Genomic DNA, 26,728 nt, shown 5'->3' with positions numbered 1-26,728 from the left:
CTCATTCCCATTTACTTCCCCATCCCCACTTGCAGGTTACCTTGTCACCCCCAAAGAATAATGCACCCTGCTCTGTGCACTCCCATTTACTTCCCCTTCCCTACTCGAAGGTCACCTCACCATCCCCAAAGTATAAAGCACCCTGCTCTGTGCACTCTCTCACTCCCACTTACTTCCCCATCCCCAAATTATAATTCACCCTGCTCTGTGCACTCTCTCACTCCCATTTACTTTCCCATCCCCACTTGCAGGTCTCCTCCCCATCCCCAAAGTATGATGCACCCTGCTCTGTGCACTCCCTCACTCCCATTTACTTCCCCTTCCCTACTCACAGGTCTCCTCCCCATCCCCAAAGTATGATGCACCCTGCTCTGTGCACTCCCTCACTCCCATTTACTTCCCCTTATCTACTCGCAGGTCACCTCCCCATCCCCAAGTATAATGCACCCTGCTCTGTGCACTCCCTTACTCCCATTTACTTTCCCATCCCCAAAGTATAATGTACCCTGCTCTGTGCACTCCCTCACTCCCATTTACTTCCCCATCCCCACTTGCAGCCTGGCATTACAGCCAATAGAGTTTAGGGGTTTTCTTTTTTGTTTTTTTTTATATCTTAAAGTTGCACTTCTGTTTGTCAAAAAGCAATATTTTTGTTTATGAAACTTGGTTTTATTTATAAAGACATTCTACATCACTACATCAACAACGGCTAAATCCGTGTCTGTAGTGTATGGTTAAACTTTAATACCATAAATAATAACATGGTATAAGAATTTTCCTCTAGGAGTATATAATTAGTTTGGCAATTCTAGAGAAATACCTAAATAATGCATTGCAATTGAACTAAACCCATTCGATTTTAGTTGACTATATGAAAATTGGAATGGACTTTTGTCATAGTTTTCATCAATTGTGCGAATTCTAATTTTTATTTTCGTTTAGCATTCGTAACTGAAAAACGTGCAGCTGATGAAAACTATGGCGAAAATATTGTCCTCGACAAAATAAACACTGGATAGTACGAGTCTTTACCAGAGACAGACTTGGAATAACTAAACTGCATGGCCAGGTGTATTATTATTATTCAGGATTTCTATAGCACCAGCAGTTTACGAAGCGCTTTACAATGTTAGAGGGAGACAATACAGTTACAATAAAATACAAGAGGATTAAGAGGGCCCTGCTCAGAAGAACTTACAATCTAATGGAGTGGGTAAACCCCAAAACTAAAACTAAGCAGGTATAAGCGGATTTCAGTGGGAGTATGAATGTTGTTGTTTCAAACATAAAAATGACTGCACTAAAAAACACTTGTATTAACCTTTATGGACTGAACTAGTGGCTGTTTTAAATTACAACTATGCAGCAGCGCTCTAAATGACATCATTATAGATAGGCGAAGGGTGACCCCGACTATAATCCCTTTAGACCCACTAGAATGTATTTTGGGAGGCACTCTTGGCTGTAGACAAGAGGCAAACATGTGTTCCGTTTCATTTTTTGTGTATTGCACATGAGATAAAAAGGTCTAGATCTGAAAATCTGACACCTTGCCAACCCATCAAGATTGCCTTCTAAATGTTAATGATGCATTAAAACTGAAAAATGGTTCAGACATCGCATCTCCTCTAAACATGAAATATTGCTGGCACTGTGGGTCAGTACTCTGGAGTTAACCCCCTGTTGGACTGACTAGAGGCCGGTTATTCAAGCCCTAATATTTACTCTCCTGTACAGTCATCTCTCCTGCGTCATACAGTACAGATAATACAAAAATTACGAGGCGTGATCAGGGCCATTCTAAAGAACTGGTTTTATTATCATAGTTAAACCATTTTCAATGAAGGCATTGCAATTGTGTGTTTGAATAATCATTACATAATGTTTAACAAATGTGTAGCTGACTGTGAAATCGCAAACACTTCCTTTTAATTCAATTGTATAATCCTTTTGATCAAATAAAGCATGACATAAGAAAAAAAATCTAGAATGCTGTAGCTGCATTCTACAAAACATTCTTACCATGTCAGTTTCTCTATCTCTGTAAGGAAACTCTTCTTCACTGTGCTCCATTCTAATTCGGAATCCTAAAAGTGGATAAAGACAACCATTTTATTTAAAAATTATTCATGAGAAGTAATTCCATAGAGCTGTCAAGTTACGCAGTGCTTTACATATATATAGCACATTCACATCAGTCTCTACCCTCAAGGAGCTTCCAATCAAAGGTCCCTAACTCACGTTCATATATACACATTCTAGGGCCAATTTAGACCGGAGCCAATTAACCTACCTGCATGTCTTTGGAGAGTGGGAGGAAACTAGAATACAAGGAGGAAGCCCATGCAGGCACAGGGAGAACAGGCAGGTACTGTCGGGGTTGGGATTCCAAACGACGACCCTACTGCTACCAGGAGGAAGTGCTAATTACTTAGCCATTGTGCCACAAATCTAGATTATTAAAGCAGCAATAGCAGCCATGATCTTGCTATAAAATATACCGTAGGTGTTGGTTTTCTATTATTTAGTAGAAGTGATCTGGGTAGTTGTAGAGCCACCAAATCACTAAAACACACTGGAAAAGCAGTAAAGCCACCACCTCCTCCCTCACATTGTGGTCCCTGGGATTCCCTGTGAGCCCAGTACAACTGCAGGGTGACTGGGAATGCAGAGTGTCAGCAGGCTGGGGAGTTCCCATTCAATGATCTCCTGCTGTGAGATGCAAATCCAGAAGCCCACACTTCTGAGCACTTCCAGGTTCACAAGCTCAGTATCTCAGTGATAGCAGCCAGCTGAGGACCATTTATTATACATCTGTTAGTTTTAGGCAGGGAATGCATCAGAAGTGGTCTCCATAAGGCTTCGTTTCCACTATTGTGACTTGTTGTGCGACTTGACACATGTCAAGTCGCACAGCAAGTCAAAAGCCATTAATTTCAATTTGGCCCGTTTTCACTGCCGCGACTTGAGTTGCGGCGACTTCAAAAGTAGTTTGTGCACTACTTTTGGGCCGACTTCAGTGCGACTTCCTTCTATAATGAGGGACAAGTCGCACTGAAAGCCAAAAACAACTTTCACTACGAAGTCGCGCTAGAAGTAGCACGACTTCGTAGCCGCGATAGTGGAAACGGAGCCTTAAGAGTACTTGTCACTGGTTTTTACTACTACACTGGAAGCTTGTAAAAAAAAAAAAAATAATGATGATTATAATAACAAAAATATAAAACCCCCTCACATGCATATTATTATTAATATACAGGATTTATATAGCACCAGCAGTTTACATGGTGCTTTACAATACAATGTAGAGGGGGACAGTACGATTACAATACAGTTCAATACAGAAGAATAGGAGGGCCCTGCTCATGGAGCTTACAATCATATACAGTACATGCAGTAAGGAACACATATTTTTTACATGACACAATAGGTATCCTCATACACACACTAGAGGTGGAATACTTCTTTTAGTGACATTATGTAGGTTTGTCTCAAACAGATAAATTGTAAATCAATTACCCGATTACAAAATTTGTTTATTAGAGTTTTTTTTTTTGGTTTCATAACTATTAAAAGATAGATGCAGATAACGCATTAACACCTTTATGCTTACAGTATGCAAATATGCGGCCCCACTGGACTGGGCTTTTTTTTCAAGGGGCTGCATATTTGGTCAGGGTCAGTATTTTTTTTAACAGGATTTTTTTTTTTTAAATATCAGTGTCAGTGTGTTTTAGGTAGGATAAAAAAAAAAAGCAAAATGGCACCATTGATTTTGGGCTGTAATAAGGGTACAAACGTCAACCTATACGCATATGTGGTATCGCTGTGATCGTCAGGAACAGGAGAATTTATTTTGGGTTGTTCTTTGGTGGAAGGTTATAGTAGTAGCAAGAAATATACAGAAAATTAAAAAATATATACTTTTTTTTACTATTTTGGGTCAGTTTTCCTTTGATGATTAAAAAAAAAAAAATCAGGAGATATCCATTACCATTTACTACCTCAATGAAAGCCCAAATTTGTCCTGAAAAACATGCGGTATAATCCACCTGGATGCACAAAGTAGTTGTGATGATCTGTACAGTTTAACTAACACGTGTGAAAGTTTCAAAATCGTGCGTAGGCATTGAGATTTGTCTTACTCTTAGGCCTCTTAGGCCGAAGGAGTTAAGGTAAAAATCCTTTTACCTTTACAACCACATAATGAAAAATGTGATGATCATATCATGTTTCTGTGCAGAAAAAAAAAAATTACTGAACATTTACTGATAATATAGATTTAGTAAACAAATATTGTGCAAAAAAAATGTTGAGAATACAATTTTTAATTATTAAAATGTATACAGTTTAAAGGGACTTTTCAGTAAATTTTCAAATAAAAAAATTCTGCATTTTAGCATGCATGTAAAAAAAAAAAAAAAAAAAAAAAAAAAAAATGGAAAGGGGAAAGTAACAATCGCACAGCAAATGAAAGTCAGAGAAAAGTCAGAATTCTTTAATTCTAATTTTAATTCTAATTTTAATTTAAAGTCACTGGTTGGTTTACTAAAGGCAAATAGACTGTGAACTCTGCAAGGGCATTTTCACCCGAGCTTAGTAAATGAGGCGAAGCTTCACTCTGCAAAGAATAGCCAATCACATGCAAGGAAATAAAAAAAAAAAAAAAAAAACAGCATTTTTGATTTCAATGATTGGATGATGGAAGTCAGCAGAGCCCCTTCATTTACTGAATGCGCTTGCAGAGTGCAACTGCATTTGCAAAGTGCAGAGCATTTCCTTTTAGTAAATCAACCCCAAAGCATTGAGAACAAAGCATCAACATTGCAGCCAGGGAATTTTTAGAATGGCAGCCTCCGGTTTTCTCTCATGACAAATATTCTTTAACACACACCAAGCAATACATGGGAAGAAAAAAGAAATCACACACACTATAAACACATAAAAAGTGAACCTGACCCAGCCTAATAAGTGCACAAGGTATATTTAAAGTTGTTTATTACATTTTGGATAGAATGGAGTAGTATTGAAACCACTGCTACTTATGTATTGCTGAGCAAAAATTAATGAAAGTGCCTTTTTCCAATGCTCAAACAAATATGCCCGTTATGTTCCAGCATTTATGGGTTAAAAAAAAATAATTAAAAAAAACTTTTTTTTAAGGACCAAAAAAAAAAAAAAAAAAAAGAAAAAAACTTTTCATAAAGCATTGACTTGCAATTAAAGCAAAATTCAAAGTCTACAGCATTATAAAAAAAAAACACACACAAAGTAGCTATTGTATGGCTGAAGGTACAGCATACCTGCTTCAGTCTCTTGACTGCATATTCGGTGTTCCGGATGGTTGCTTTATACACACAGCCAAAGCCGCCCTCTCCGATCAGCAAAGACTGGGAGAAGTTCCTTGTACCGTCCACCACCTCTTGAAAATTCCACTTCAAATTCCTGGGTGGTTCTACTATCTTAATGGAGGGGATGGATTCCTGGAGAAGAGATAACATGACTGTTCTTAATACACTGCTCAAAAAAATTAAAGGAACACTTTTTAATCAGAGTGGAGCATCAAGGTATTTAAACTCCTGGGATATCAGTTAAGTAGCAGAAGGGGTGGTTAATCAGTTTCAGCTGCTTTGATGTTAATGAAATTAATAACAGGTGCACTAGATGGGCAACAATGTGACAACCTCCAAACAGGAATGGTTTTATATATGAAGGCCGGCACAGTGGTGTAGTGGTTAGCACTTTCACCTAGCAGCAAGTGGGTCGCTGGTTCAAATCCCAACCACGACACTACCTGCCTGGAGTTTGCATGTTCTCCCTGTGCCTGCGTGGGTTTCCTCTGGGTTCTCCGGTTTCCTCCCACACTCCAAAGACATGCTGGTAGGTTAATTGGATCCTGTATAAAATTGACCCTATGTATGTATGAATGTGAGTTAGGGACCTTAGATTGTAAGCTCCTTGAGGGCAGGGACTGATGTGAATGTGCAATGTATATGTAAAGCGCTGCGTAAATTGACAGCGCTATATAAGTACCTGAAATAAAATACAGTAAATAAATAAGGCCACAGACATGGATAGAGAAGTGCGTAAGCACTTCCCTTTTGACAGAGCTCATCTTTTATGACTCTTTTTCACTAGTTTTGCATTTGGCTAGGGTCAGTGTCACTACTGGTAGCATGAGGCGATACCTGGACCCTATAGAGGTTGCACAGGCAGTCCAACTCCTCCAGGATGGCACATCAATACATGCCATTGCCAGGTTTGCTGTGTCTACCAGCACTGGCTCAAGAGCATGGAGGAGATTCCAGGAGACAGGCAGTTACTCTAGGAAGATGGGGCCTTATACATAGACACACACAGGTTTTAGAGATTTAAGGTGCACGCCCTAATGCAATAGGCTGCGTACACCTATGGCAGCATGCACATATCTTGAATTTCAATGCCTAAGGACCTCCAAAATCCTGGGATGTGCTAAAACGCAAACCTCAGCATCCCAACAAAAGTCCATAGCAGAACACTTCAGGAGTTTCGTGCAGGGGGTAATGTCACTATCCTGCCCACAAAATGCTAGGGAGTACTGGGCACTCCAATTATCGCAAAAAAGAAGCTGCAACACCATGCAAGATGGTCTTCTTAGCAAGATGTGGGATACTCCGCATTCCCCAGGGACTCACTAAAGGGAGGAAGATGTCATTGTCACCTAGATAAGTATATGACCTTAGTGTGAATAAGTACATAAATGTATTTGCTCTAAGTTTAAGTTTATATTTAAATCTATTAATTTTATGTTTAGAAAAAGATAATAGTTGCATATATTATAGCAAGTCATTTATAAACAAGCGAACATGGTACCCTGTAATGGAGCACTTAGGCCCCGTTCACACCTGAGCTCAGCTCTGAAGCTCCAAAACACCCAAAAAGCAAAATTCCATTAATTTCAATGGCCCCTGTTCACATCTGAGCATTCGGTCGCCTGAAGCAAAATGCCTGAAGCTCAGAAAAGTACATGAGCTTCTTTTTGGCAGATTACACGCATTTTTGGCCCCTTACACCTAACAGAAATGCCCGACTTGAACAGAAAAAACAAATAGCAGCTCTCCACCTCTAATTTCCTCTCTCTCTCCTCCCCCTAGTGCTTTCTATTGGCTAAACAAAAATGCCCGAAACTGTAAAACTCTTGTAATACACTTCTAAAAACGCTTTAAAAAAGCTTGTAAAAAGCTGCCAAAAAGCTTAAAAAAAAAAAAAAAAAAGCCCAAAAATCACCAGTAAAAATCGATACGCTCAGGTGTGAATGGAGCCTTAGCACTGCAGGTAACAAGTGCTCACAGAAGCCGAGACCAGGCTTCCTGCACAATCACAGCAAATTTAGCACATCAGCATTTCATCTGCCTAATATACTTCTTTGTTTTTACTGGTCTGTCCGGGATCCTAGGCAACATAACCTGAGTTCAAGTCACTGATAAGATTTGATTGACTCCAACGAGTGTGGCTAGATAAGCAAACGAGTAGGATTAAAGAAGGAAAAGGGGGAAGAATATGTGACAGTACTAGGCCTGCAGAATATAATTGGCGAAATCGATTCATTGCGATGCGACCCTTCGCGATTCTGCATTGATTCGGGGGGGGGGGGGGGGGACGACAACATCGATTAGGAAATGACGTCATTCAAGCCGCGCCACGCTCTCCCGCGCCTGGGAGAAAAAACGTAAAAAAAAAACAGCTGATTGGTGGATTAGTGCGGGAGCTTAATAAAAAGGCTCCTCTTCCCTCTTTGACCCGAGGCGCAGCGGTAAGAAGAACATCCCCTGCGTGGTATCGGCGTCCAACCTGCGGCCTTGCAGCCAGCCAAGCCAGTCCACACTCCACACAGAATCCCAGAGTGTTGCAGCCAGCCAGGAGCTGGAGCCGCAAGCGTCCCCATCGCAGCCAGCCATCGCCGCCTCACCATGGTCGTCCCAGACCCAGCCGCCACGCCAACCTGCCACTGGAGCCCAGAGAGCAGAGCACTGTCCTCCTCAGTGTGGTATGCAATGCAGTGCACAACAACCCACACACAGCAGGTATGCAAGTCCGAACTAATAATATATGTATCACAAATTAATAATTAGTGAGAGTCAGCAGCCAGGGTCCAGGGAAGTGTCCTTTAAAAGCAAATGAAAATAAAAATGATTCTTTAATTTGTGACTGCTTATTTTTTTTTTTATAAAGTTTTGAAAACCATTGGGCAGTGGGCTGGGCATGGGCATTGGGCAGTAATCGTGATGCATCGCAGAATCAAATCATATTGAATCGTTGCCTTAATAATCGTAATCAAATCGAATTGTGAGGTAAGTGAAGATACCCTAGACAGTACGGTACCCTGTCATGGGGAGTTAAAAGACAGTCTAGGCCAGGTTTTGTAGAGAACAGGCACACTGATGCTAGAGGCGTGTGCTGGGGTCTTAGTAGAGTCAGGATTAGAGTTCAGGAATTCACCCTCCCGGTACTCAGTGTGTGTTGCAAGGGAGCAGAGGTAGGTGCATGTCTGCACCATGCTGTCCAGGACAGGACAGAGGCCTGAGAGAGAGACAGACAGACAGACAGAGCACTAGAGATCTGCAGGAAAGACACAGAGCTGACATAGGTACAGTGTCTGTGCATGAGCACTGAGATGCGTGTTAGATGGTCTGGAGGACCAAGACATGAGGCCTTAGCAGTAGAGCTGCAAAGAGAGCCAGGAGGCTGAACATTGTTCTTTTCTGTATTGATGAAGGAAACCGCCTGCGTGGGAAGCGGTTTGTTTGTGAAATTCCTTCCGCTTTAAATAAATGTGGGCAGAAAAAGCCCTGAAAAAGAATATTTGGCATGGACTAAACTCACTGGCAAGTGCTAAACATGAGCCAAACAACCCCCAATTGTCACAAATTGGTGGAATGAAGAGAAAGGGAGTAGGGGGAGGGTAATGATAGTGTTAGAGAGGGTAAGAACTGGAAAGGAAAGTAGGGATCACATATCCCAGGACTCAGGAGTCTCCCAAGGAATATTGTATTTATGGATACCACATTTTTTTCTGGGTGTTCTGGAGTATAACAGTCAGTTTCCCATTAACCATTATCCAATTCAACTTCTGTTTGACAAATTCAACAGGGACTGAAGTCTGGGGTAAAGCAATCTCTGGTAATTAGGGTAGATTGATTGGTTGGTTGGAGTGCACAATAATACAGAGTCCAGTGCCCATTATACGCATACTGGAAACCCTTGCCTTGAAACATATTCACAAGCAAGTCTTTAGGGCCTGGTTCACAACTTCACACCAGAGGCGGTGACACAGTCTTGGACTTTTAAAGTGCTCTACAATTAGTAAACTACTACTTTAGATATGTGGGGAGAGCCACAAGCAGAGCCCAGTGCCCCACCGTCACATTACAGGCAGGCCCTGTGATCTTCAATGGATATCCGGGGAAAGTTTCCAAGGCAGTGCCAAGGATCAGCTGATCCACATAGCTGCTGTATATAGACAAGCTCAAGAAGTTGTTGGAAGTCTTGATTGAAGAGAAAAATCATCCATGAAGTATCAATAATGTTGATTTTAAGAATAGGAAAAAAACAGACAGGATTTCAAAGCAAAGTGAAAAAAGAAAGAATAAAGGACATCATATAAGGTCCACAACAGACCAACACACATTAAAAGCAGAGGTCTGAAGGTAGTGCAAGAGTTGCGTCAGCAAGACATCTTCAAATAGCATTTACAGTATTTGACCAAAAGTACATATGAAACAGTCTTCGCTTTATAAACATTAGCAATTGGACCCAATCCCAAATGGGGACGCTTAAGGCCTAACAGGGCCTAGGGAAGGAGTGCAATGTGCTGCTCAATGCCCTTAAATAGCTTCCAGGAATAAGCACATAAAAAGGAAAGGGGAAAAGAAAGAACAAAAGGAGGAAGGTCCCAGGCTCATCATTCTTGGGGAGTAGAGTATGCTGGTAGTGGTACCGTGGTCATTTGGGAGTTTTAGAGCTTCTCGAGGATTCTTCTCACTAATGCCAAGGCTCACAGACCGCTTTATGCCGCTCCACTGAGTCAGTGAGGATGGACATAAGGGGCTCCATAATCTCCACATCCTTAATCTTGGTGTATAGCTCAAGGGACATTGGTGGTGTTTGCCTCTTTCATTGGAGGGCCCACAAGGCATCTGGCGGCTGTTAGAATATGACGTGTTAACTTCTTAGCAAGCCTAGGCAATCTATTAGGGAGGAGCCCAAGTATAACATTTTGGGACAGAAGGGAAAGTTTACATCAAACAATTGTTAAAGGAGATCCTATAACAACCTCCAATAGGGTTGCAAAAGTGGACATTGCCGGTATATATGGAGCAAAGTGCCACAATCTCTATGGCAACGCCAGCAGCGGTCTGAAGCCGACGGATATATAGCTTTAAAGCGGGTGGGGGGTCAAGTACCAGAAGAATAACTTTTTATATGTGTTTTCTTAGTAGAGTTTTCTTTTTCAGAGCTGAGGAAAAGGCATACAACCTCTTAGGACATCAGCAAAAAACTGAGGCATGATGTTTGGAGGCAGGCTTTATATAGAGGGCTGGCTTCTTCTTTATTTGTTCTGCCAGTGCCCCCCCCCCCTACTATTCCTGTATCTCTCAATGGCTGACGGAAAAAAAAAAACATTCTATCATTCATGCATAAAGCCTGATTGCACAGTTAGATGGTGTAGACTTACTTGTATAGAGGAATGGGTATTACTGCTAGTGCTGCTGCTGCTGTCTGAACCTGGGGCACGAGGCGGACACACACTGCCACTTATCAGATGTGGTGGAGGGGGTCCAGGAAAAGGTAGTGGGAGTCCTAGATAAAAACAAACAAATATATATGCACTCTTGTGTTTCCTATACAGAATTGCTAAAAGCATTGCACAGAACAGCTAAATATATTATATGAATGTCTGCATCCCCATTCACATTTGAAAGTTTTTCTGCTTATTTCACGTAACATGCAGAATTCCATTCTATGCCCTATGTTTAAAAAATTAGTTTATTGTTGGGCTTACATGGCTAAAGGGGAAAACCAAATCACTTTAGATTCCCTTCTGTGGTTTCCCGATGTTTGTTAAATGACCTAGCTCCTGAGCGCAAAAATCACAGACAACTTAATATTTTCTACAGAATATACCAAATTAATTTCTAAAATGTACTCCTCCTCTGCCACCTATCCAAATTAAATATTACAAACACACAAACCTAAGGCCCCTTTCACATAGGGCGGACTCTGCCAGGAGTCTGCTGCCTGCTCAGTGGGAAATCTGTCTTCTGATCCCTGCTGAGAAGGCGGGTGGCTGCCCTGTGTCTGCTCAGCATATGCAGAGCGGACACAGGCACGGCCTGCTGTCTTCTATGGGTAGTCAGATGTACAGGGATCGCCTGTCCATTTACACCCGACAGCCATCTGCTCTGATCCCTATCTGTTTTTAGCAGATAGGATTGGATGTCGGCAGGTGACAAAAAACACACGTCCGTTGACACCCGTTGCCCCCAAACCCCCATCCTAGCACAAATCCCCCTCTCCCCCAGAAATTTCTCTTCCTGGCACAAATACCCCTCACCCTCCAAAACGATTTCCCCTAGACTTACCAGGAGCAGCCGGTCCATTAGGGGTGCTGCCCTACTGCAGGGCGCTGGCGTTTTTTTTTTTTCAAGCCACATGATTAGAGCCTGAGGCTCTAATTGGCTTGAAAAAGGTTGGGTTTGAGGCGCAACACTGCGCCCTGAACCCACCCACTTGTGACAATAGCGAATTAATATTCGCTATTGTCTTCCTGCTTCTCGTCCCAGCCAATGGGAAGTCATGGAGGGGTGAGTGCAGGGGGGGACCGTCACTGTGGATAGGCCAAGTGCAGGCAGGCCTGGGGGGGGTTGTTTGCTGCCGCCACCCCCCCCGAAAAAAAAAAAGTTTTGCACCAGCCGCCACTGGGCCTTACTATGTTTTTTTTTTTACAGTTATATTTTTAATCCTTTTTATTTTGTATTTTTTTTTTTTGGGGGGGGGGGGCTGTTTGGTGAGATATCAGAGGTCTAAACAGACCCCCATATCTCTTGAGACAGAGAAAGGGACTGAAGATAGTCCCTTTCTCTGCAGCACTTTACATGAATGAAATAAGGAGTCTGTATAGAGACTCCTCATTCATTCATAAACTGACAGTCTGACACATAGTAAACTCTCGGTTTACAATGATCAGTTGTCAGTAGACATAGAAGCCATCAGTAGCAATTGCTGCCTATGTCCACTGTACCACAGGGAGGGGGCTGGTAAACACGTTTATCAAGCCCCCTCAAGCCCCAGCTTCAACCGCACTGCCCCCTGCCAGCGCTCTCAGCCTGTCAGCTTGTCGGAGCTCAGTGCGGGCACAGGAGGGGAAGGAGGAATGCCACTCACTCGGAGAAGGCATAGATCAGAGGTTCAGGAGCCGGTCCGGGGGGGGGGGGGGGGCGTGAGGATCTGTAGGAGTTCAGCCCTTCTCTCTGCTGCAGACTGCTGAGAAGTGGGGTGGGCAAAGACAAGCCTTTCTGCAGCAGCACAGGATCTGGCAAAGGAGTTCTGTCCTCTCTGCTGCTGACTACTGAGACAAGGGGGGTGCCGCAACTGCAGGAAAGGTGCAAGGGCCACATGAAATGGCCTGGGGGGCCACATTCGGCCCGCGGGCCTTGTGTTTGACATCTGTGCCTTAGAAGCCGGTCTACTTTTCTCTTTAATTACTTTAATATTTCAAACAGTTTGCTTTGGATAGATATAGAACTGTGAAACTCTATAAGGTGTGTTCTAAATAACATTGACATTTATTATGACTTTTTTATGCATGCAGAAATCCCCAAACTTTTTCCAACAATTTTATGGGTCTTTCAATTTTCACACTTGTAAATATGAAAACTATAAAGCTTAAGTACCTGAGGAATGCACAGTTTCAGCATATGAAAGGCTTGGGGACCGCTCCCTCTTCTGCAGCCGATTCTCTTCTGTACAAGACTGACTGTAGGGGGGTGGAGGGGTAGGTGTTTTGGGTGGAGAAGTCTTCGGAGCAGGTGGCAAATGAGATTGGTAGTCTGACCTCCCTGTAGAGAGAGATTACATTGTTAACAGTATGCAACCATTTTGCACTCATGACCTTGCTGGGAGCAAATCTTTGTTCAGTCAGGCGGTACTTGCTGACCGCCCTATAGCAGTTTTACTGCTACAAGGCGGCAGCTGTGCGCAGGATCCCATAAATATATATATATATATATATATATATATATGTGATCCTGCACTTCTACCTGCAGGGGGTGCATGTGCGACATTTCTGTTGTGATTATTCACAGCAGAAGCAGATCTGTGGGTGATGGGCAATCAATGTCCTCTGGTACCCGCTGATCCTCGGGGAGAGACTCAGAGGAGCTTTGCCTATGTAAACAAGGCAGAGTTCCATTCTAACAGGGGGAAGAGATGGATTCTGTGTTTTTTGCAAAGCAGGAAGTAAAATCTATCTCTTCCCCTAGTAAAAGCAGCACACATAGTAAACACAAACACTGGCTAGGCACACGGTTAACCTTTTGATCATCCTAGATGTTAACCCCTTCCCAGCCAGTGTCATTAGTACAGTGACAGTGCATGTTTTTAGCACTGATCACTGTATTAGTGTCACCAGTTCCCGAAAAGTGTCAGGTAGTGTCTGATTATCTGCCCGAATATCGTAATCCCACTATAAGTTGCTGATCACAGCCATTACTAGTATAAAAAATTCAGTATATACCCCATAGTTTGTAAACGCTAGAAAGTTTGCAGAAACCAATCAATAAACGCTTATTGGGATTTTTTTTACCAAAAAAATGTAGCAGAATAAATTTTTTCCTAAATTTATGAAGAATTTTTATTGGATATGTTTTGTTTTAGCAGGAAGTCAAAAATATTGTTTCTTTTTTTTTTTGTTTATGTCGCAAAAAAATAAAAAAACATTTATAATCAAATACCACCATTGAAGTTGGATTTGCACATTAAAGCATGTCAGCAGTGCATTTCTTTTGATTATATTTTGATTGCGCTAAACTTTTTCATGGAATAATAAGACAGTAGTGCCTGGCCTAGGAAGTGAACTGCTTTTTTTTTCAGGATTGCAAACAAAAATTTAATTTTTGTAAGAACTTACTGTAAAATTATTTTCTCTGAGTCCTCTGACAGACACAATGTTTCTTCACCAAAGGGTCATGCGCCCTCTACAGGAGTAGACTAGGCAGTGAAAGCTTTCACTTGGCACGCCTATAGGGGCTGTCCTACACACATACATACACACTGTGCTCATAGATCAGTTTCGTAGCAAGCAGTGAAGGAAAACACAACCAACCACAGAACAGAGGGGCGGGAGCTGCGCCTGTCAGAGGACTCAGAGAAAATAATTTTACGGTAAGTTCTTACAAAAATTCAATTTTCTCTTACGTCCTCTGACAGACGCAGCTCTTCAATGTTTCTTCACCAATGGGACGTCCCATAGCAGTGTAGGCATGAGGGGTGGGAAGAACGCAACCAACAACTGTTAACATATCAACAAGGCTAAAAAGCGTAGCCAACAGGGCAACAGAAGCTCAACCAACACCAACAGGAGCTTACCCCAAAACAAAAATTCACCCCTGAAAGAGAACATCAATCTCTTCAGCAAACAGCAGCCTGCAAAACCTTGCGGCCAAAAGGAAGAATCCGAGGATGCCAACAAATCAATCTTGTAGAATTTTGTAAAAGTGTGTACAGACGACCAGGTCACCGCTTTACACACCTGAGCCACAGAAGCCTGATGGCGAAAAGCCCAAGAGGCACTCAGTTCTCTAGTAGAATGCACCCTCACGGGGAAGGGCGGAACCTGACCCTTCAATGAATAGGCCTGAACAATAGTCTGTCTGATCCATTTTGATATGATTGCAGCAGACGCAGCTGAAGCCTTACGAGATCCCTCAGGAAGGAAAAACAGGGAATCAGACATCCGAAAGGATTCCGTGGCTGACAGGTAAACCCTGATCGCCGGAACCACATCCAGTGAATGCAAGGCAAATTCCTTAGGATGCTTGGGCTTCGCACAGAGCGAAGGCAAAACAATATCTTCATTGAGGTGGAAAGCCGACACCACCTTAGGGAGAAAAGATTGGTTAGGTCGCAGAACAACCTTATCCCTATGAACGACCAGATAAGGCGAACGGCAAGACAGAGCCGCCAACTAAGACACCCTGCGAGCAGAGGGGATAGCCACAAGAAAAGCAACTTTCTGAGACAACAAAGGCAGAGTGATTTCCCTGATACTCTCAAAAGGGAGGTCGTTGTAGAACGGACAAAATCAAATTAAAATCCCAGGGAGGCAAAGGTTATCTCTTCGGTGGAGCCAAATGACGCACCCCTTGAATAAAGGAGCGAATCAAGGAGTTAGTCGCCAAGGGACGTTGGAAGTAAATGGCTAAGGCCGACACCTGACCTTTAATCGTGCCTAAAGCCAAATGTTGCTCCCCTTCTTTCTGCAGGAAAGCCAAGACCCTCGCCACCGAAAAGCAGCGAGGATGCAACCCTTGCGACTCACACCGGGATATATAAATCTTCCAAGTACAATGATAAATCTTCCTGGAAGTAGCCTTCCTAGCCCTCAACAAGGTAGGAATAGCAGCATCAGAGAGACCTCTGTCTTCAACAACTGGCCTTCAACAGCCAAGCCGTTAAAGCCAGCAACCGTAAAGCAGGATGGAAGATCGGCCCCTGCGACAGCAGATCCTCACTCTGAGGCAGCCACCAGGGAGGCTCGACGGCCATCTTTACCAAGTCCGCGTACCAAGAGCGGCGAGACGCCAGTCTGGTGCCACCAGAATCACCTGCATCTTCTCCACCGCCACCCTGCGGAGGAACTATGACAGCAGCTGTATCGGAGGAGCCAAGGCACCACCAATGCATCCGCAGCGTTGGCCAGAGGATCTCGAGCCCTGGCCACAAACCGATCTACCTTTCTGTTTAGATGAGACGCAAACTGGTCCACCTCCAGTTCCCCATCGGGTACACAGGAGGCGAAAAAACCTCCGGATGCAGGGACCATTCCCCCTGATTCAGAGCCTGACGACTCAGGTAATCCTCTTACCAGTTCTACACACCTGGAAAGTGAACTGCATAGAGAGCCGGAAAGTGAGCCTCGGCCCAAGTCAGAATCTCGGCCACTTCCTTGGCCAACCGGGCACTTTTGGTGACCCCTTGGTGATTGATGTAAGCCACAGTCGTGGCATTGTCGGTTTGGACCCGAACCGGGAGACCATGCAACCGAGGCACCCAATGGAGCAGGCATAGTTTGATCGCCCTGAGCTCCAGGACAGCTCCAGAGCTGATCGGTAAAGATGATTCCACCTTCGACCATGTTCCTTGGGCATCAAGGAGTGTCCAGCCCCCCACCCCACCCCGTCAGGCTGGCATCTGTGGTGATCACCGTCCACAACAGTGGCAGAAAAAACCTGCCCTGGCTCAGAGCGGGTGACAGGAGCAACCACGAGAGCTCCGACCTCGTGAGACGGCTTAGACATATCATCCTGTCCAAGGACTGTGGATCCTTGTTCCATTTGGCAAGAATCTCCGCTTGTAGAGGCCATTTGTGAAATTGGGCAAACGGGACCGCCTCGAAGGCTGACACCATCAGCCCCAGGGCCCTCATACACTTCTGCAGGGAGGAGAGATCGTCGTCCATCAGGACCCTATCTTGCCCTGCAAGGTCTGGAGTTTTTTCCCTGGAAGAAAGACCCTCGCATGAGAGGAGTCCAAGATCATGCCCAGATAACTCAGGCGGGGTCAGTGCAGACTTCCGGAAGTTGATGGTCCACCCGAACTCCTGCAGCATCTGAACTGTGAAGGCCAGATCGCCTGAGAGGGCGACACAAGAGCTTGCTCTTAACAGGAGATCGTCCAGATAACAAAGGACAGCAATCCCCTTTTTGCGGAGCAAAGCCAACACCAGGGCCAAAACCTTGGTGAAGACTCTGGGAGCGGAAGCTAGACCAAAAGGTAATGCCACAAATGGATAGTGCTCCTCCGCCACCGCGAAACGGAGATACCGCAGGTGACCCTCGTAAATAGGGATGTGCAGATACGAGTCCTTTAAAATCAATGGATGCCAGAAAGTCTCCTTGTTGCAAAGACGCCACCACCGACCGAATGGACTCCATTCGAAACTTTTGCACCCGCACAAAGCGCTTCAGCGATTTGAGGTCCAGAATTGGATGCACCTTGCCCTCCTTCCTGGGCACCGTGAACAGGTTCGAGTAAAAACCACAAAACCTGTCCTGCTGAGGACCTGGAACAATAATGCCCTGTGCAAGGAGATCCTGCACTGCCTCCCTGAGATCGATCTAACGATCCGGAGACAGACGGAGATTTGAAGGAGAGAACCTGTCTGCTGGGCGAGAACGGAATTCGATCTTGTACCCCATACAAATCAATTCGTGAACACATTTGTCTTGAATTAGAGACGTCCAGAGTTCCAGAAAGCAACGCAGACGTCCGCCCAACCCTGAACCGTGTGATGGCATCCCTTCATACAGAGGAGGATTTGTTCGTCACACCGGACTGGCTGGCCTTGGGCTTACCCGAGCAAGCCTTCTTGTGTCCTCCGGAGGCTCTGAACGGTTTTCCTTTTTCCTGCGTCCCTGTGGCACGAAAAAGCCCCCCGGTGAGCCTTGAAGGAGGGCCCTCGCTTACCACGAGGCGCCTTACCCTTCACAGATTGGGGGAGAAGAGTACTCTTACCCCCTGTGAGACCCTTGATCAACTCATCCAAGGAGTCACCAAAGAGGCTTTCACCCAAAAAGGGAAGATCGGACACTGTCTTCTTAGAAGCCTGGTCCGCCGACCAGCTCTTCAGTCACACCATGCGGCGTATTGCGACCCCCACCACAGACACCCTGGCAACCAGGGGAGCCTCGTCCAGGCCCGCATTGCAAAGGTACACCATGGCATAGGGCATTTGATCTGTGAGCTCAATTAGAGTTGGAGGAACTGACTCAGCTTGCAAGTTGCTCCTAATCACCTTGATCCATTCTGTAACCGTCTGAGAAACCAGGACGGAGGCGAACACAGGTTTAAGAAGCAAACCCGCCACCAAGTGCAGGTGGCGGGAAAGTGATTCCATGTGCCTGTCCACCGGGTCCTTAGACACCGGGGAGTCTTCCACAGGTACTACAGTGGACTTATTCAACCAGGAAACAGTGTGATCCACCTTAGGAGACACTGTCCAGTGATTGGAAACTGAGTCTGCAAAGTGGGCACCACCAGCATGTGCTTAATGTGCCGCCATTGCTCATTCACGATATCATGAAAACCCTTGGGACAAGGGAAAACCTGACCTGATTTCTGGGCTTTGCGGGAGCCGAAGACAACCCCTTTTCCTAAATGTGTGGGCTCATTATTTATATGCGATGTCTCCCTTACTGACCGAATCAGTGCTTCCACCAAAGCAACTTGTTTCATTACAAGATTCACTTTGGACGTCAAAGTTTCTATGGCTGCAGACAGAGACACTAGAGAAGGTGATCCGGATGGGCCGGATGCACAAATAAATTCAGAGGGGAAATTTTCACCTTGGGACTCCATCTTTAGCAAGGCAAAAAAATTGCCCCCAAATTAAGTTTTTTGCAACAACTTACAGGCTATTACAGATGTAATAGATGTCAGATCTGTAGCCTGAATTCTAATAAACGAAGAAGGGTACAAGATTTTGTCTCTCAGAGTACAAAGAGGAGACACAATATAGAACCCTTTATATCCTGCACGACCACTGGGGTGGTTTATTTACTCCAGTGTCCATGTGGATACCAATATATAGGGAGGACTAAGCGCCCACCCTCAACGTGAGACTGAATGAACACGTGGCAAATATCCGCAAAGGCGTTGCCAAACATTCAGTCTCTAAACATTACGCTGAGGCTCACAACAAGGATCCTAGACCCTCTTTTTGGGCATTGATAGCTTTGTGCCTCATTGGAGGGGGGAACCCCGGGTGCGGGGCATCTCCAGACTTGAAATGGCATGGATCTATCGAGTAAAAACATATGTGCCATATGGTTTAAATGTGGACGTTGAACTGAATGCATTTATAGACAATGCCTAATTAGTCCTGTGTTCGGGGTCTGTATGTGCTAGCTTTGACTCTATATTTATTGACCTCTAGCTTTGGACCTTTAAAAAAATGAATTTAGTATTTTTGAGTTCAGCTTCATATTTCCTGCATAGAGGTATTTTAGAGAATTTTTTCTTCACTTACCAACAAGTTTGGAAAGTTTTTTTGTTTTTTGTCTTTTCCATCGTTGGATTATTATCTACATATATCATTGTCTTTTATTTTTTTAGGGTGTCTAGTCTCCTTGAGGGTGACGGGCCTACCCCTACTGTCTGTTTTTTCTTGTGACAGACCATGAGTTGTTACCAATAAGAACCATTAAGGCAGACACTGATTACACTTCACTATAAATGATTTAGTTGGAATACTCAATGAGATATAATGTATTTTATTCTATTTAATTTATCCAGTGAATTTAGTGGGATCTAACATTTATTTGTTTATATTATTTTTGTACCAATATTCCATTGCATTAGGCATCCATGTATGTTGAGTGCCATTCATTTACATGTATTGTGCTTTCATCGATTCTGACCAATAGATGGAGCCTGTCATGATGGAATTGTCCATTACAATGTTTGACCTAAATTTTTGACACATTTGGGTATTTAAAGTGTCGAAATGCCTATTTATATGCAAAATTTGCTTTAGGTCAGGTTGGAGTGTTTCACATATTTTTCATTTAACTTTTTATTCTCAACCCATTGATTTGTATTGAGTTCCTTCATTTATGTGGGGAAATGGGTGGCGCAGTCGCTGTTCAGCAGAGCATATTATGTTTCCCATTTGGCCACTAGATGGAGCCCACTGTAATGGAGCCATTCATAACAACGGGTTTTATTAAGAAAAAAATGTTTTCATTGTGAGGGTTTGCGGTGCTACGATACCCATGCCCTTTTTACTATGCGTTGCATACTATGTTTACAATTTTTACCGTGACTTAGCTTCAGGCTAATAAGTCTTTTGGTCTGAATTGTTTTTCCCTGTAACAATATGGCGGAACAAGCCTCGCTCATTACCGGATATCCGGTTGAGTGGGGCATAAGAGATGGCGTCAGCACGCCGTCCGCACCTCTGAAAACGTCTTCTAGGACGAAACGTCGTTAGGTCACGGGGTGCGGACGTCATCCCTGGAAGCATTCTAAGCGAGCGGATGTGCCTTGCCGTCCGGCCGGCGGCTTTTCATGCTCTTTTGCTTTTAACAGAATGTAAGTGTATTTCCTTTATTTAAATAAACCAATGGTTACGATTTTACACTATTGGCGTTTTTCTTTACATTTGGGATTGGTATATCCATCTGCTGAGATTTTTGGCTCATCCTTTGAGATCATCTTCAACCCTGACCCTGCTATGTGAGCTATCTATTGGTGGTGAATGTCGGTGGATTGGACCTGTTTGATACCATACATTGCGCTATCATTATCTGAGTCTGGTAAGGGGCCCGTATTGTCAGTGTTGGTGGACCTGGTACATTTGGGATTTTTCTCTATCTGCCTATATCCATCTTCAATCTGGTAAGCGGCTTTCATATTGGTGGTGGTCTTCCTCCAATTTCAATATCATCTGTCTTTGTGATCACTCATTTGGGGAGTGTTATATGCCTGCACATTATTTCCTTTTGGTAAGCAGCCCCACATTCGGTGACGGATTATACACCTCCTGCATGGTGCAATTTAGGGTGTTTAAGGAATAATTACCGTTATGGTATTATGCTATGGCGTTTTTTTCTTTTTTTCCATGATTTTATGACCTTATTCTTGGGAGTTCACCATATGTAACTTCTACAATCAAGCTCACTCCTTCATGATTTATTTCTGCAAATATTCATTGTTTGTCTGGTAAGCACATCACCTAAAATTTTTCAGATCCTTAAGTGTGGATTTATTAGTCACATCAATTTGAAGAATATCCGTTTTCACTAGGACTTTTTTGCACTGGGACTTGATTCATATTTTTGTTTTGATTTTTGGACATTGATTTGTTCACTTTCATTCAGCGTGACTTATTTTATATATTACTTTTTAGGGTGTGGTCACACTTGAAGTTGCTACTAACATTTACCTCTGACCTATTAACTCTCCTTTTCTTTATAAAAAAATTGAGTACACTGGCCCTTTAAATTGCGATCGCGGTCTGCACCACTATACCACGCTACAGCTGGAGTCCCCCTTTAAGCTTGCAGGTGTCCTGACAGGAGCTAAGTGTGTCCGAGCAATGCCCAAAGGATTAAAAACCCCTTACTGTGCCAGCAACCTGGAGAAGCAACTGCTCTGCAATCTGTCTTCAGCAAGTGAAACTTCTGGGAGGAAGTGACCAAACAAGCACTAGAGGCCCCGCCCGCACTAACCACAGGAAAATGGTGCCAATAGAATTTAGATAGGAAGCACAGGGAAAATGATTGCCGCCCATACAGCGCGGCCTGCCCACACTTAAGATAGCTAAATCATGTATACCCCTACTCTGGAAGACACTTCTTCCACCAACGATTAGTGACCGCAAAATTGAAGACATTAATAAAATGGAAGAACTACGTCTTTCTGCACAATTTAAAAAGCAACTTTATAATACAACGTGGGCCGCATGGAACAGGTTTGTTCTAATAGAGCGAGGGCGGAGTTTATTGTGCTCTGTGAGTCCAACAGCCACCACTGAGGTGGAAAGTCAGGGAATCAGCCCCTCAGTATAAATAGTATTATTATAGGTGAATCCAAGGAGGCAACCCCCCCCCCTTCCTTTTTTTTTTCCTTTTCTCCCCCTCCCCCCAACCCCCCTAACCCCCCCCCCCCCTTTTTTTTTTTTTTAAATTAAGAAGGAGGTGAGGTGGTTATTGTGACATCCGTGATAGCCAAATGTACAGAACATTATTTTCAGGATTTGTTCTCTAAAGCTTTTTTTTTGGTTTTTTTGGTGGCTATTACCATTTTTTATTTTTTTAGTTAATATACTACCATTTAACATTCTTTTTTCGTTGATACAGTTTATTAAAGCTATGGATAAGTAATGAAAGTGATGTACTGAGTTGGAATTAATTTGTATGTACTATTTTGAATAAATAAAATATCTGAAAAAAAAAAGATGGCGCCAAGCACTCAGGAAGGCAAGAAAATGGCTGCTGCCCTTACACAGATGCAGACTGATGCCCACACCTAAAATGGCGACCGAAAACAGCGCCAAGCGTTCAGGAGCCCAGGGGATGAGGCCACCACTGGAATCCACTTCAGTTGACACCCCAGGTCAAGGTAACAGCTTCAAAACCCCCCCAGGCGTTAGACACCGCTATAGCGCACCCAGCAGGAGCAGGGAGGGCAGGACCTGTCCTGACAGGCCAGGGGGGTCTTTCAGAGGACACAGCCCTGTTATCCCCAGGAGTGGGCCCACATCACCCCCTCAGATATCTGTCCCAGGGACACAGGGGGCGTTGCATCATTCACCATACCATGGACCTTGGGACTCCGCTCCGAGACAGCTCACCTCCCACCCTGAGTGGGGTGCTGCCAGCCAGAAAAGGGTATGCTGCAACTCAGGGCGTTCCAGGATGATGCGTCCCGGCGAAGCATCTGCTCACAGGCTCGTCCCCATCCGTCGGGGCTCTGTTGTGGCGAGGCCTGGGCAGACCACAACCTGGTCATGCTCGTTGGCCAGGCTGGGAGACCGTAAGGATCTAGATTATCCAGTGCGAAACCTCAGCCTGGCTGTCACTTGTAGTTCACCAGGAGGATCCCCCTGACACTAGCTAGTGATAGTGAGTAAAGATAAAAAAAAAAACATTTCTCAAAAGAAAATAAAAACTGAGACCGAAGTCCCAGCAGGGAACCTAGGTCCTACTCCTAAACTAGGCAGCTAGAAACTGATCTATGAGCACAGTGTGTCAGGGGTTGTGTGTGTAGGACAGCCCCTATAGGCGTGTCAAGTGAAAGCTTTCACTGCCTAGTCTACTCCTGTAGAGGGTGCATAACCCATTGGTGAAGAAACATTGAAGAGCTGCGTCTGTCAGAGGACGTAAGAGAAATTTCCATTTTTGTAGGGTACAAGTAACATATTTAGATGTTCTTATAGCTAATCATCTTTTGTCAACAATATTGCAGGGAGCAGCCATAAGGTTCCAAAGAATACAAATATTAATATGGCAAAATATAGTGCACTGAAATTATTATACATTATTTATATAGTGGCAACAGTTTGCGAAGCGCTTTACAACGTGAGGGCAGACAGTACAGTTACAATACAATTCAACACAGGAGGAATCAGAGGGCCCTGCTCATTAGAGCTTACATTCTAGGAGGGAGGGTCAAGTGATACAAAAGGTAATAACTGTGGGAATGATTTGATTGAGAAAATAATCATACAGTTGTTAGGCAGGAGCAGAATGTTTTTTGCAGATAGACAAAAGCAAAAGATCTGGACTATAAAATACTTAGAGAAAAGCCATTGTCTGCCTTGTTAAAAAGTGCCAACATAATTAGGTAGCAAAGATCCCATTTGAAAGTACTTAGGATGTCCTATTCAGTATCCAAGATGTTAGTTTTAATGCCGTAGGTACATGAAGAAAATAAAAAATCTCAAGCGTAGAACAATTACAAATTTGAGACAATATCCTCAGGGACAACTAATGTCTTCTCAGGAAGTCTACAACCACATTCAGTGATCCCCTCAGCTGAACTGGTAAAAGTGATGCCAAGTTTGACTCTATTTGGTGTATCTGAATTTGATGTATTTGAGGAGAACCAAAATCTTGTTGTTCTTCGGGACTGACTAATATAACTGCAGTGGCATTGTCAGAAAGTATCAGAACAAAATGAAGCTGGATTGATTGCACTGAAATCATATATAGTTTTTTTCTGTGATGAAAACCACTAGTGGTGTTTCGGTCTAGGGTTTTACAACTTACTACAACTTACCATTTTCCATAACGATTCGTAGGGTCGCAAGGCTCGCCTTATTACACTGTCCAATTCCTGGTCTATATGCATCACAGCAGAAATTTGCCACAGATCTCTTTATCTCAGCCAAACAGGCCATTGCCCATACATGGAAGACCCAGAGAGTTGCCTTCCAGGGGGTGAAGATGCTACTGACCGCAATGATGCTTCATGATTAAATGTCCAGCATTGTGAATCATTCACATGCCAAATTTCTCAAGATTTGGGAACCATGGATTTCTTCTTCTTCTTCTTCACTCCAACCAGCCTTGTTCAGGCCTTGTTTGATTGATCCCCTCGGGCCTCCGGGTCTGAACCATCCCCCTACCCCTTCCCTTTTGTCTGTGTTCTTTTCTTTCCCTTATTCCTTCTAATTTTTTAGAATCCCTTTATCTTCATTAAAATGAATATACTTTAATCGCTATGTGTTATAATTAACCATGATTTAGCCCCATGTGTGGGCAATTTCTATGCTTACTTAATTTTTTATGCTCCTTTTCAAAACAATAAACATATTGAAACAGAAAACTATCTGGAATTCAATATATTGTATGCTTGAAGGCTTGGAGGCCAGGAACCCTGAGCATGTTGCTTCTCTGTGTGGGTTTTCCAAGCCCTGGGATCACATACGTGAAGATGAAAAAAAACTATTGATAGCAATAAGAATGATAAAAACTGCAAAGCCAACGGTTCGGATGTTTTTAATTACAGTGAGAAGGTGCACTGATTCAGATCTCTTTGAATCCCTGACCTTCTGTTAAAAAAAAAAATAAAAATCGGAACTACTGGAATTGCCATTGTTGCTCATGCAAAGAGAGACAATTTTGTGAGATCTAATTGCTTTAGGGGCCATAACTGCGTGCAGGAATAACTGTGTTCCTGCTTCGTAGGAGTGGTTTCCCCATTGAATTTAATATTTTTATTCCTCATGCTGAATACACGGAATATTTTTATTCCTCATGCTGCTAACATTAGTAAAGAGATAGAAAAGTAGATCATATTTACTTGTTTTCAACTTTTTTTTTTTTTTTTTACATTTCTTCAGTTACTTTCTGGTTTCCTGTCTAGGCAAATGATGTCATACATCCCAGGAGTCTTCAGGAGGGGAAGGGAAAAGGAGGGGTGTTCTCAGCTAAGCACTCTCTCCTGTATGCATATCTGAGCTAAGGAAGTAAATGCTACATGAATCATTTGCCCTTACTTAAAATGGCCACTGCCAGAAATGCTAGATGGTGTTTTTCAAAGAGATTTCTCACCAAAATAATGAATGGTTGGGGTAGTTGGCTTTGAATATAAAAAATGAATTAAGGGGTTGTGGCCAAGAAGGCACAATGTTTCATGTTTGGTGGCAATGCCCTAAGGTCAGACGCTTTTGAATTAGAGTGTATAATTTCATCTACACTCTCACACAAGTGAATTTGATCAAGTCCCCTCAGCAGGCCCTATTGGGCAGGATGGTGGACGCAGCCACTAGAGTGCAGAGCCGGCTCATTATGTTCATATTTACTGCAGCGAAAATAACGATAGCGAGATCCTGGAAGTCTCCTACTATACCATTTGAGCAGCTTAGGCACAAACTGAACTGGATCATGGTTAACGAGCGCTTAACAGCTCAATTGGAAGACAAAATGCGTGGGTTTGACAAGGTATGGGAATCGTGGATTAACTATCTCACGGGGGGTGCCTGAGAGATTCGTGTGGGTCTGGGGGCGGGGCGCGGGGTCGGGTCCGATCCTACTTCTTCTTTTCTCTTTTCCTCCTTTCTTCTCTAGGCTCTCTTTCCACTTTTCTCTCTGTACAGCTTTACACCACTGCTTATACAAGGTTTTCAGTGGTAACGACACATAACGGCTTTGCTACTTCTGTTCCCGGCTTCAGGCTAGGGCAGGAGTCTGCAGGGTCAATATCTTACCATTAGCCATGGGATTTGAATCGAGAGGGGCCAAATATTTGGGTTAGCAGGACCTATCTATCCATAGTAATGGTCTCTCCTGGTACCTTATGGTTCCCGTTTTCTGTTACCTAGGTTATAGGCCTTTACCATGTTCCTGTGTTGACCTCCTAGGGCCGTGTTGGCTTATGTTTGATACTGATGTACCACTGCTCACAGTTATTTTGCATTGATTTTATGTGTATTTTGCAAAATTTTCTAAATTTTCAATAAAAATCATTGAAACATAAAAAATGAATTAAATTGTGTTTTTAGTTTGTGGTGCTCAGATGCAGTAAAGATCCGCTTTAACACTGACTGTGTTGATGAAGGAATTAAGAGATTTTCTTTCCTGCAATTTGTTGCTGGAAAGAAAATCACATAATCTACGGCCTGCCTTAGAGCCTAGGGCCCTAGACCTTCCTGAAGCTGTTTAAGATAAGACATGGGATACAAATTCCACTACTAGCCCTTAAGCCAGCCATAGATGGACTGCATCTCCGCAGGCACTGACCGAGATTTCACCCATCTATGGGCAGGCTGATTGTACCCAAGATGATCCATTGATTGACTTGGGTACAACCAACATATTGGATTTTTGGCATGCGATTATTGCTGACGGCTTTAGCCACTAGCAGTAATCACTGTCTATTCCCCCACCAGGAGAACACAATAGCTCCATGGGAGGGAAATCAAATGGATTTCCTTTCCTGCAACCATGGGCATTTGCATAATCTT

General features: G+C 43.5%; 1 protein-coding gene across 1 annotated transcript in view; it reads right to left on the bottom strand.

The window, feature by feature from the left end:
- IRAK1 (interleukin 1 receptor associated kinase 1) overlaps nt 1–26,728 on the bottom strand; it is a 188,404-nt gene that overhangs the window by 49,693 nt on the left and 111,983 nt on the right. The window contains exons 3-6 of the mRNA XM_082264522.1: nt 12,933–13,097; nt 10,715–10,839; nt 5,304–5,483; nt 2,023–2,087 (exon numbers count right to left, since the gene is read on the bottom strand). Coding sequence (XP_082120648.1) covers nt 2,023–2,087; nt 5,304–5,483; nt 10,715–10,839; nt 12,933–13,097 — 535 coding nt within the window. The remainder of the gene's footprint in view (nt 1–2,022; nt 2,088–5,303; nt 5,484–10,714; nt 10,840–12,932; nt 13,098–26,728) is intronic.

The sequence above is a fragment of the Pelophylax lessonae genome, assembly GCF_965119305.1.
Source record: "Pelophylax lessonae genome assembly, chromosome: 7".
In the NCBI taxonomy this organism is placed as follows: Eukaryota; Metazoa; Chordata; class Amphibia; order Anura; family Ranidae; genus Pelophylax; species Pelophylax lessonae.
The sequence above is the reverse complement of the archived record's forward strand: the minus strand, read 5'-3'. Positions and strand labels throughout refer to the sequence as shown.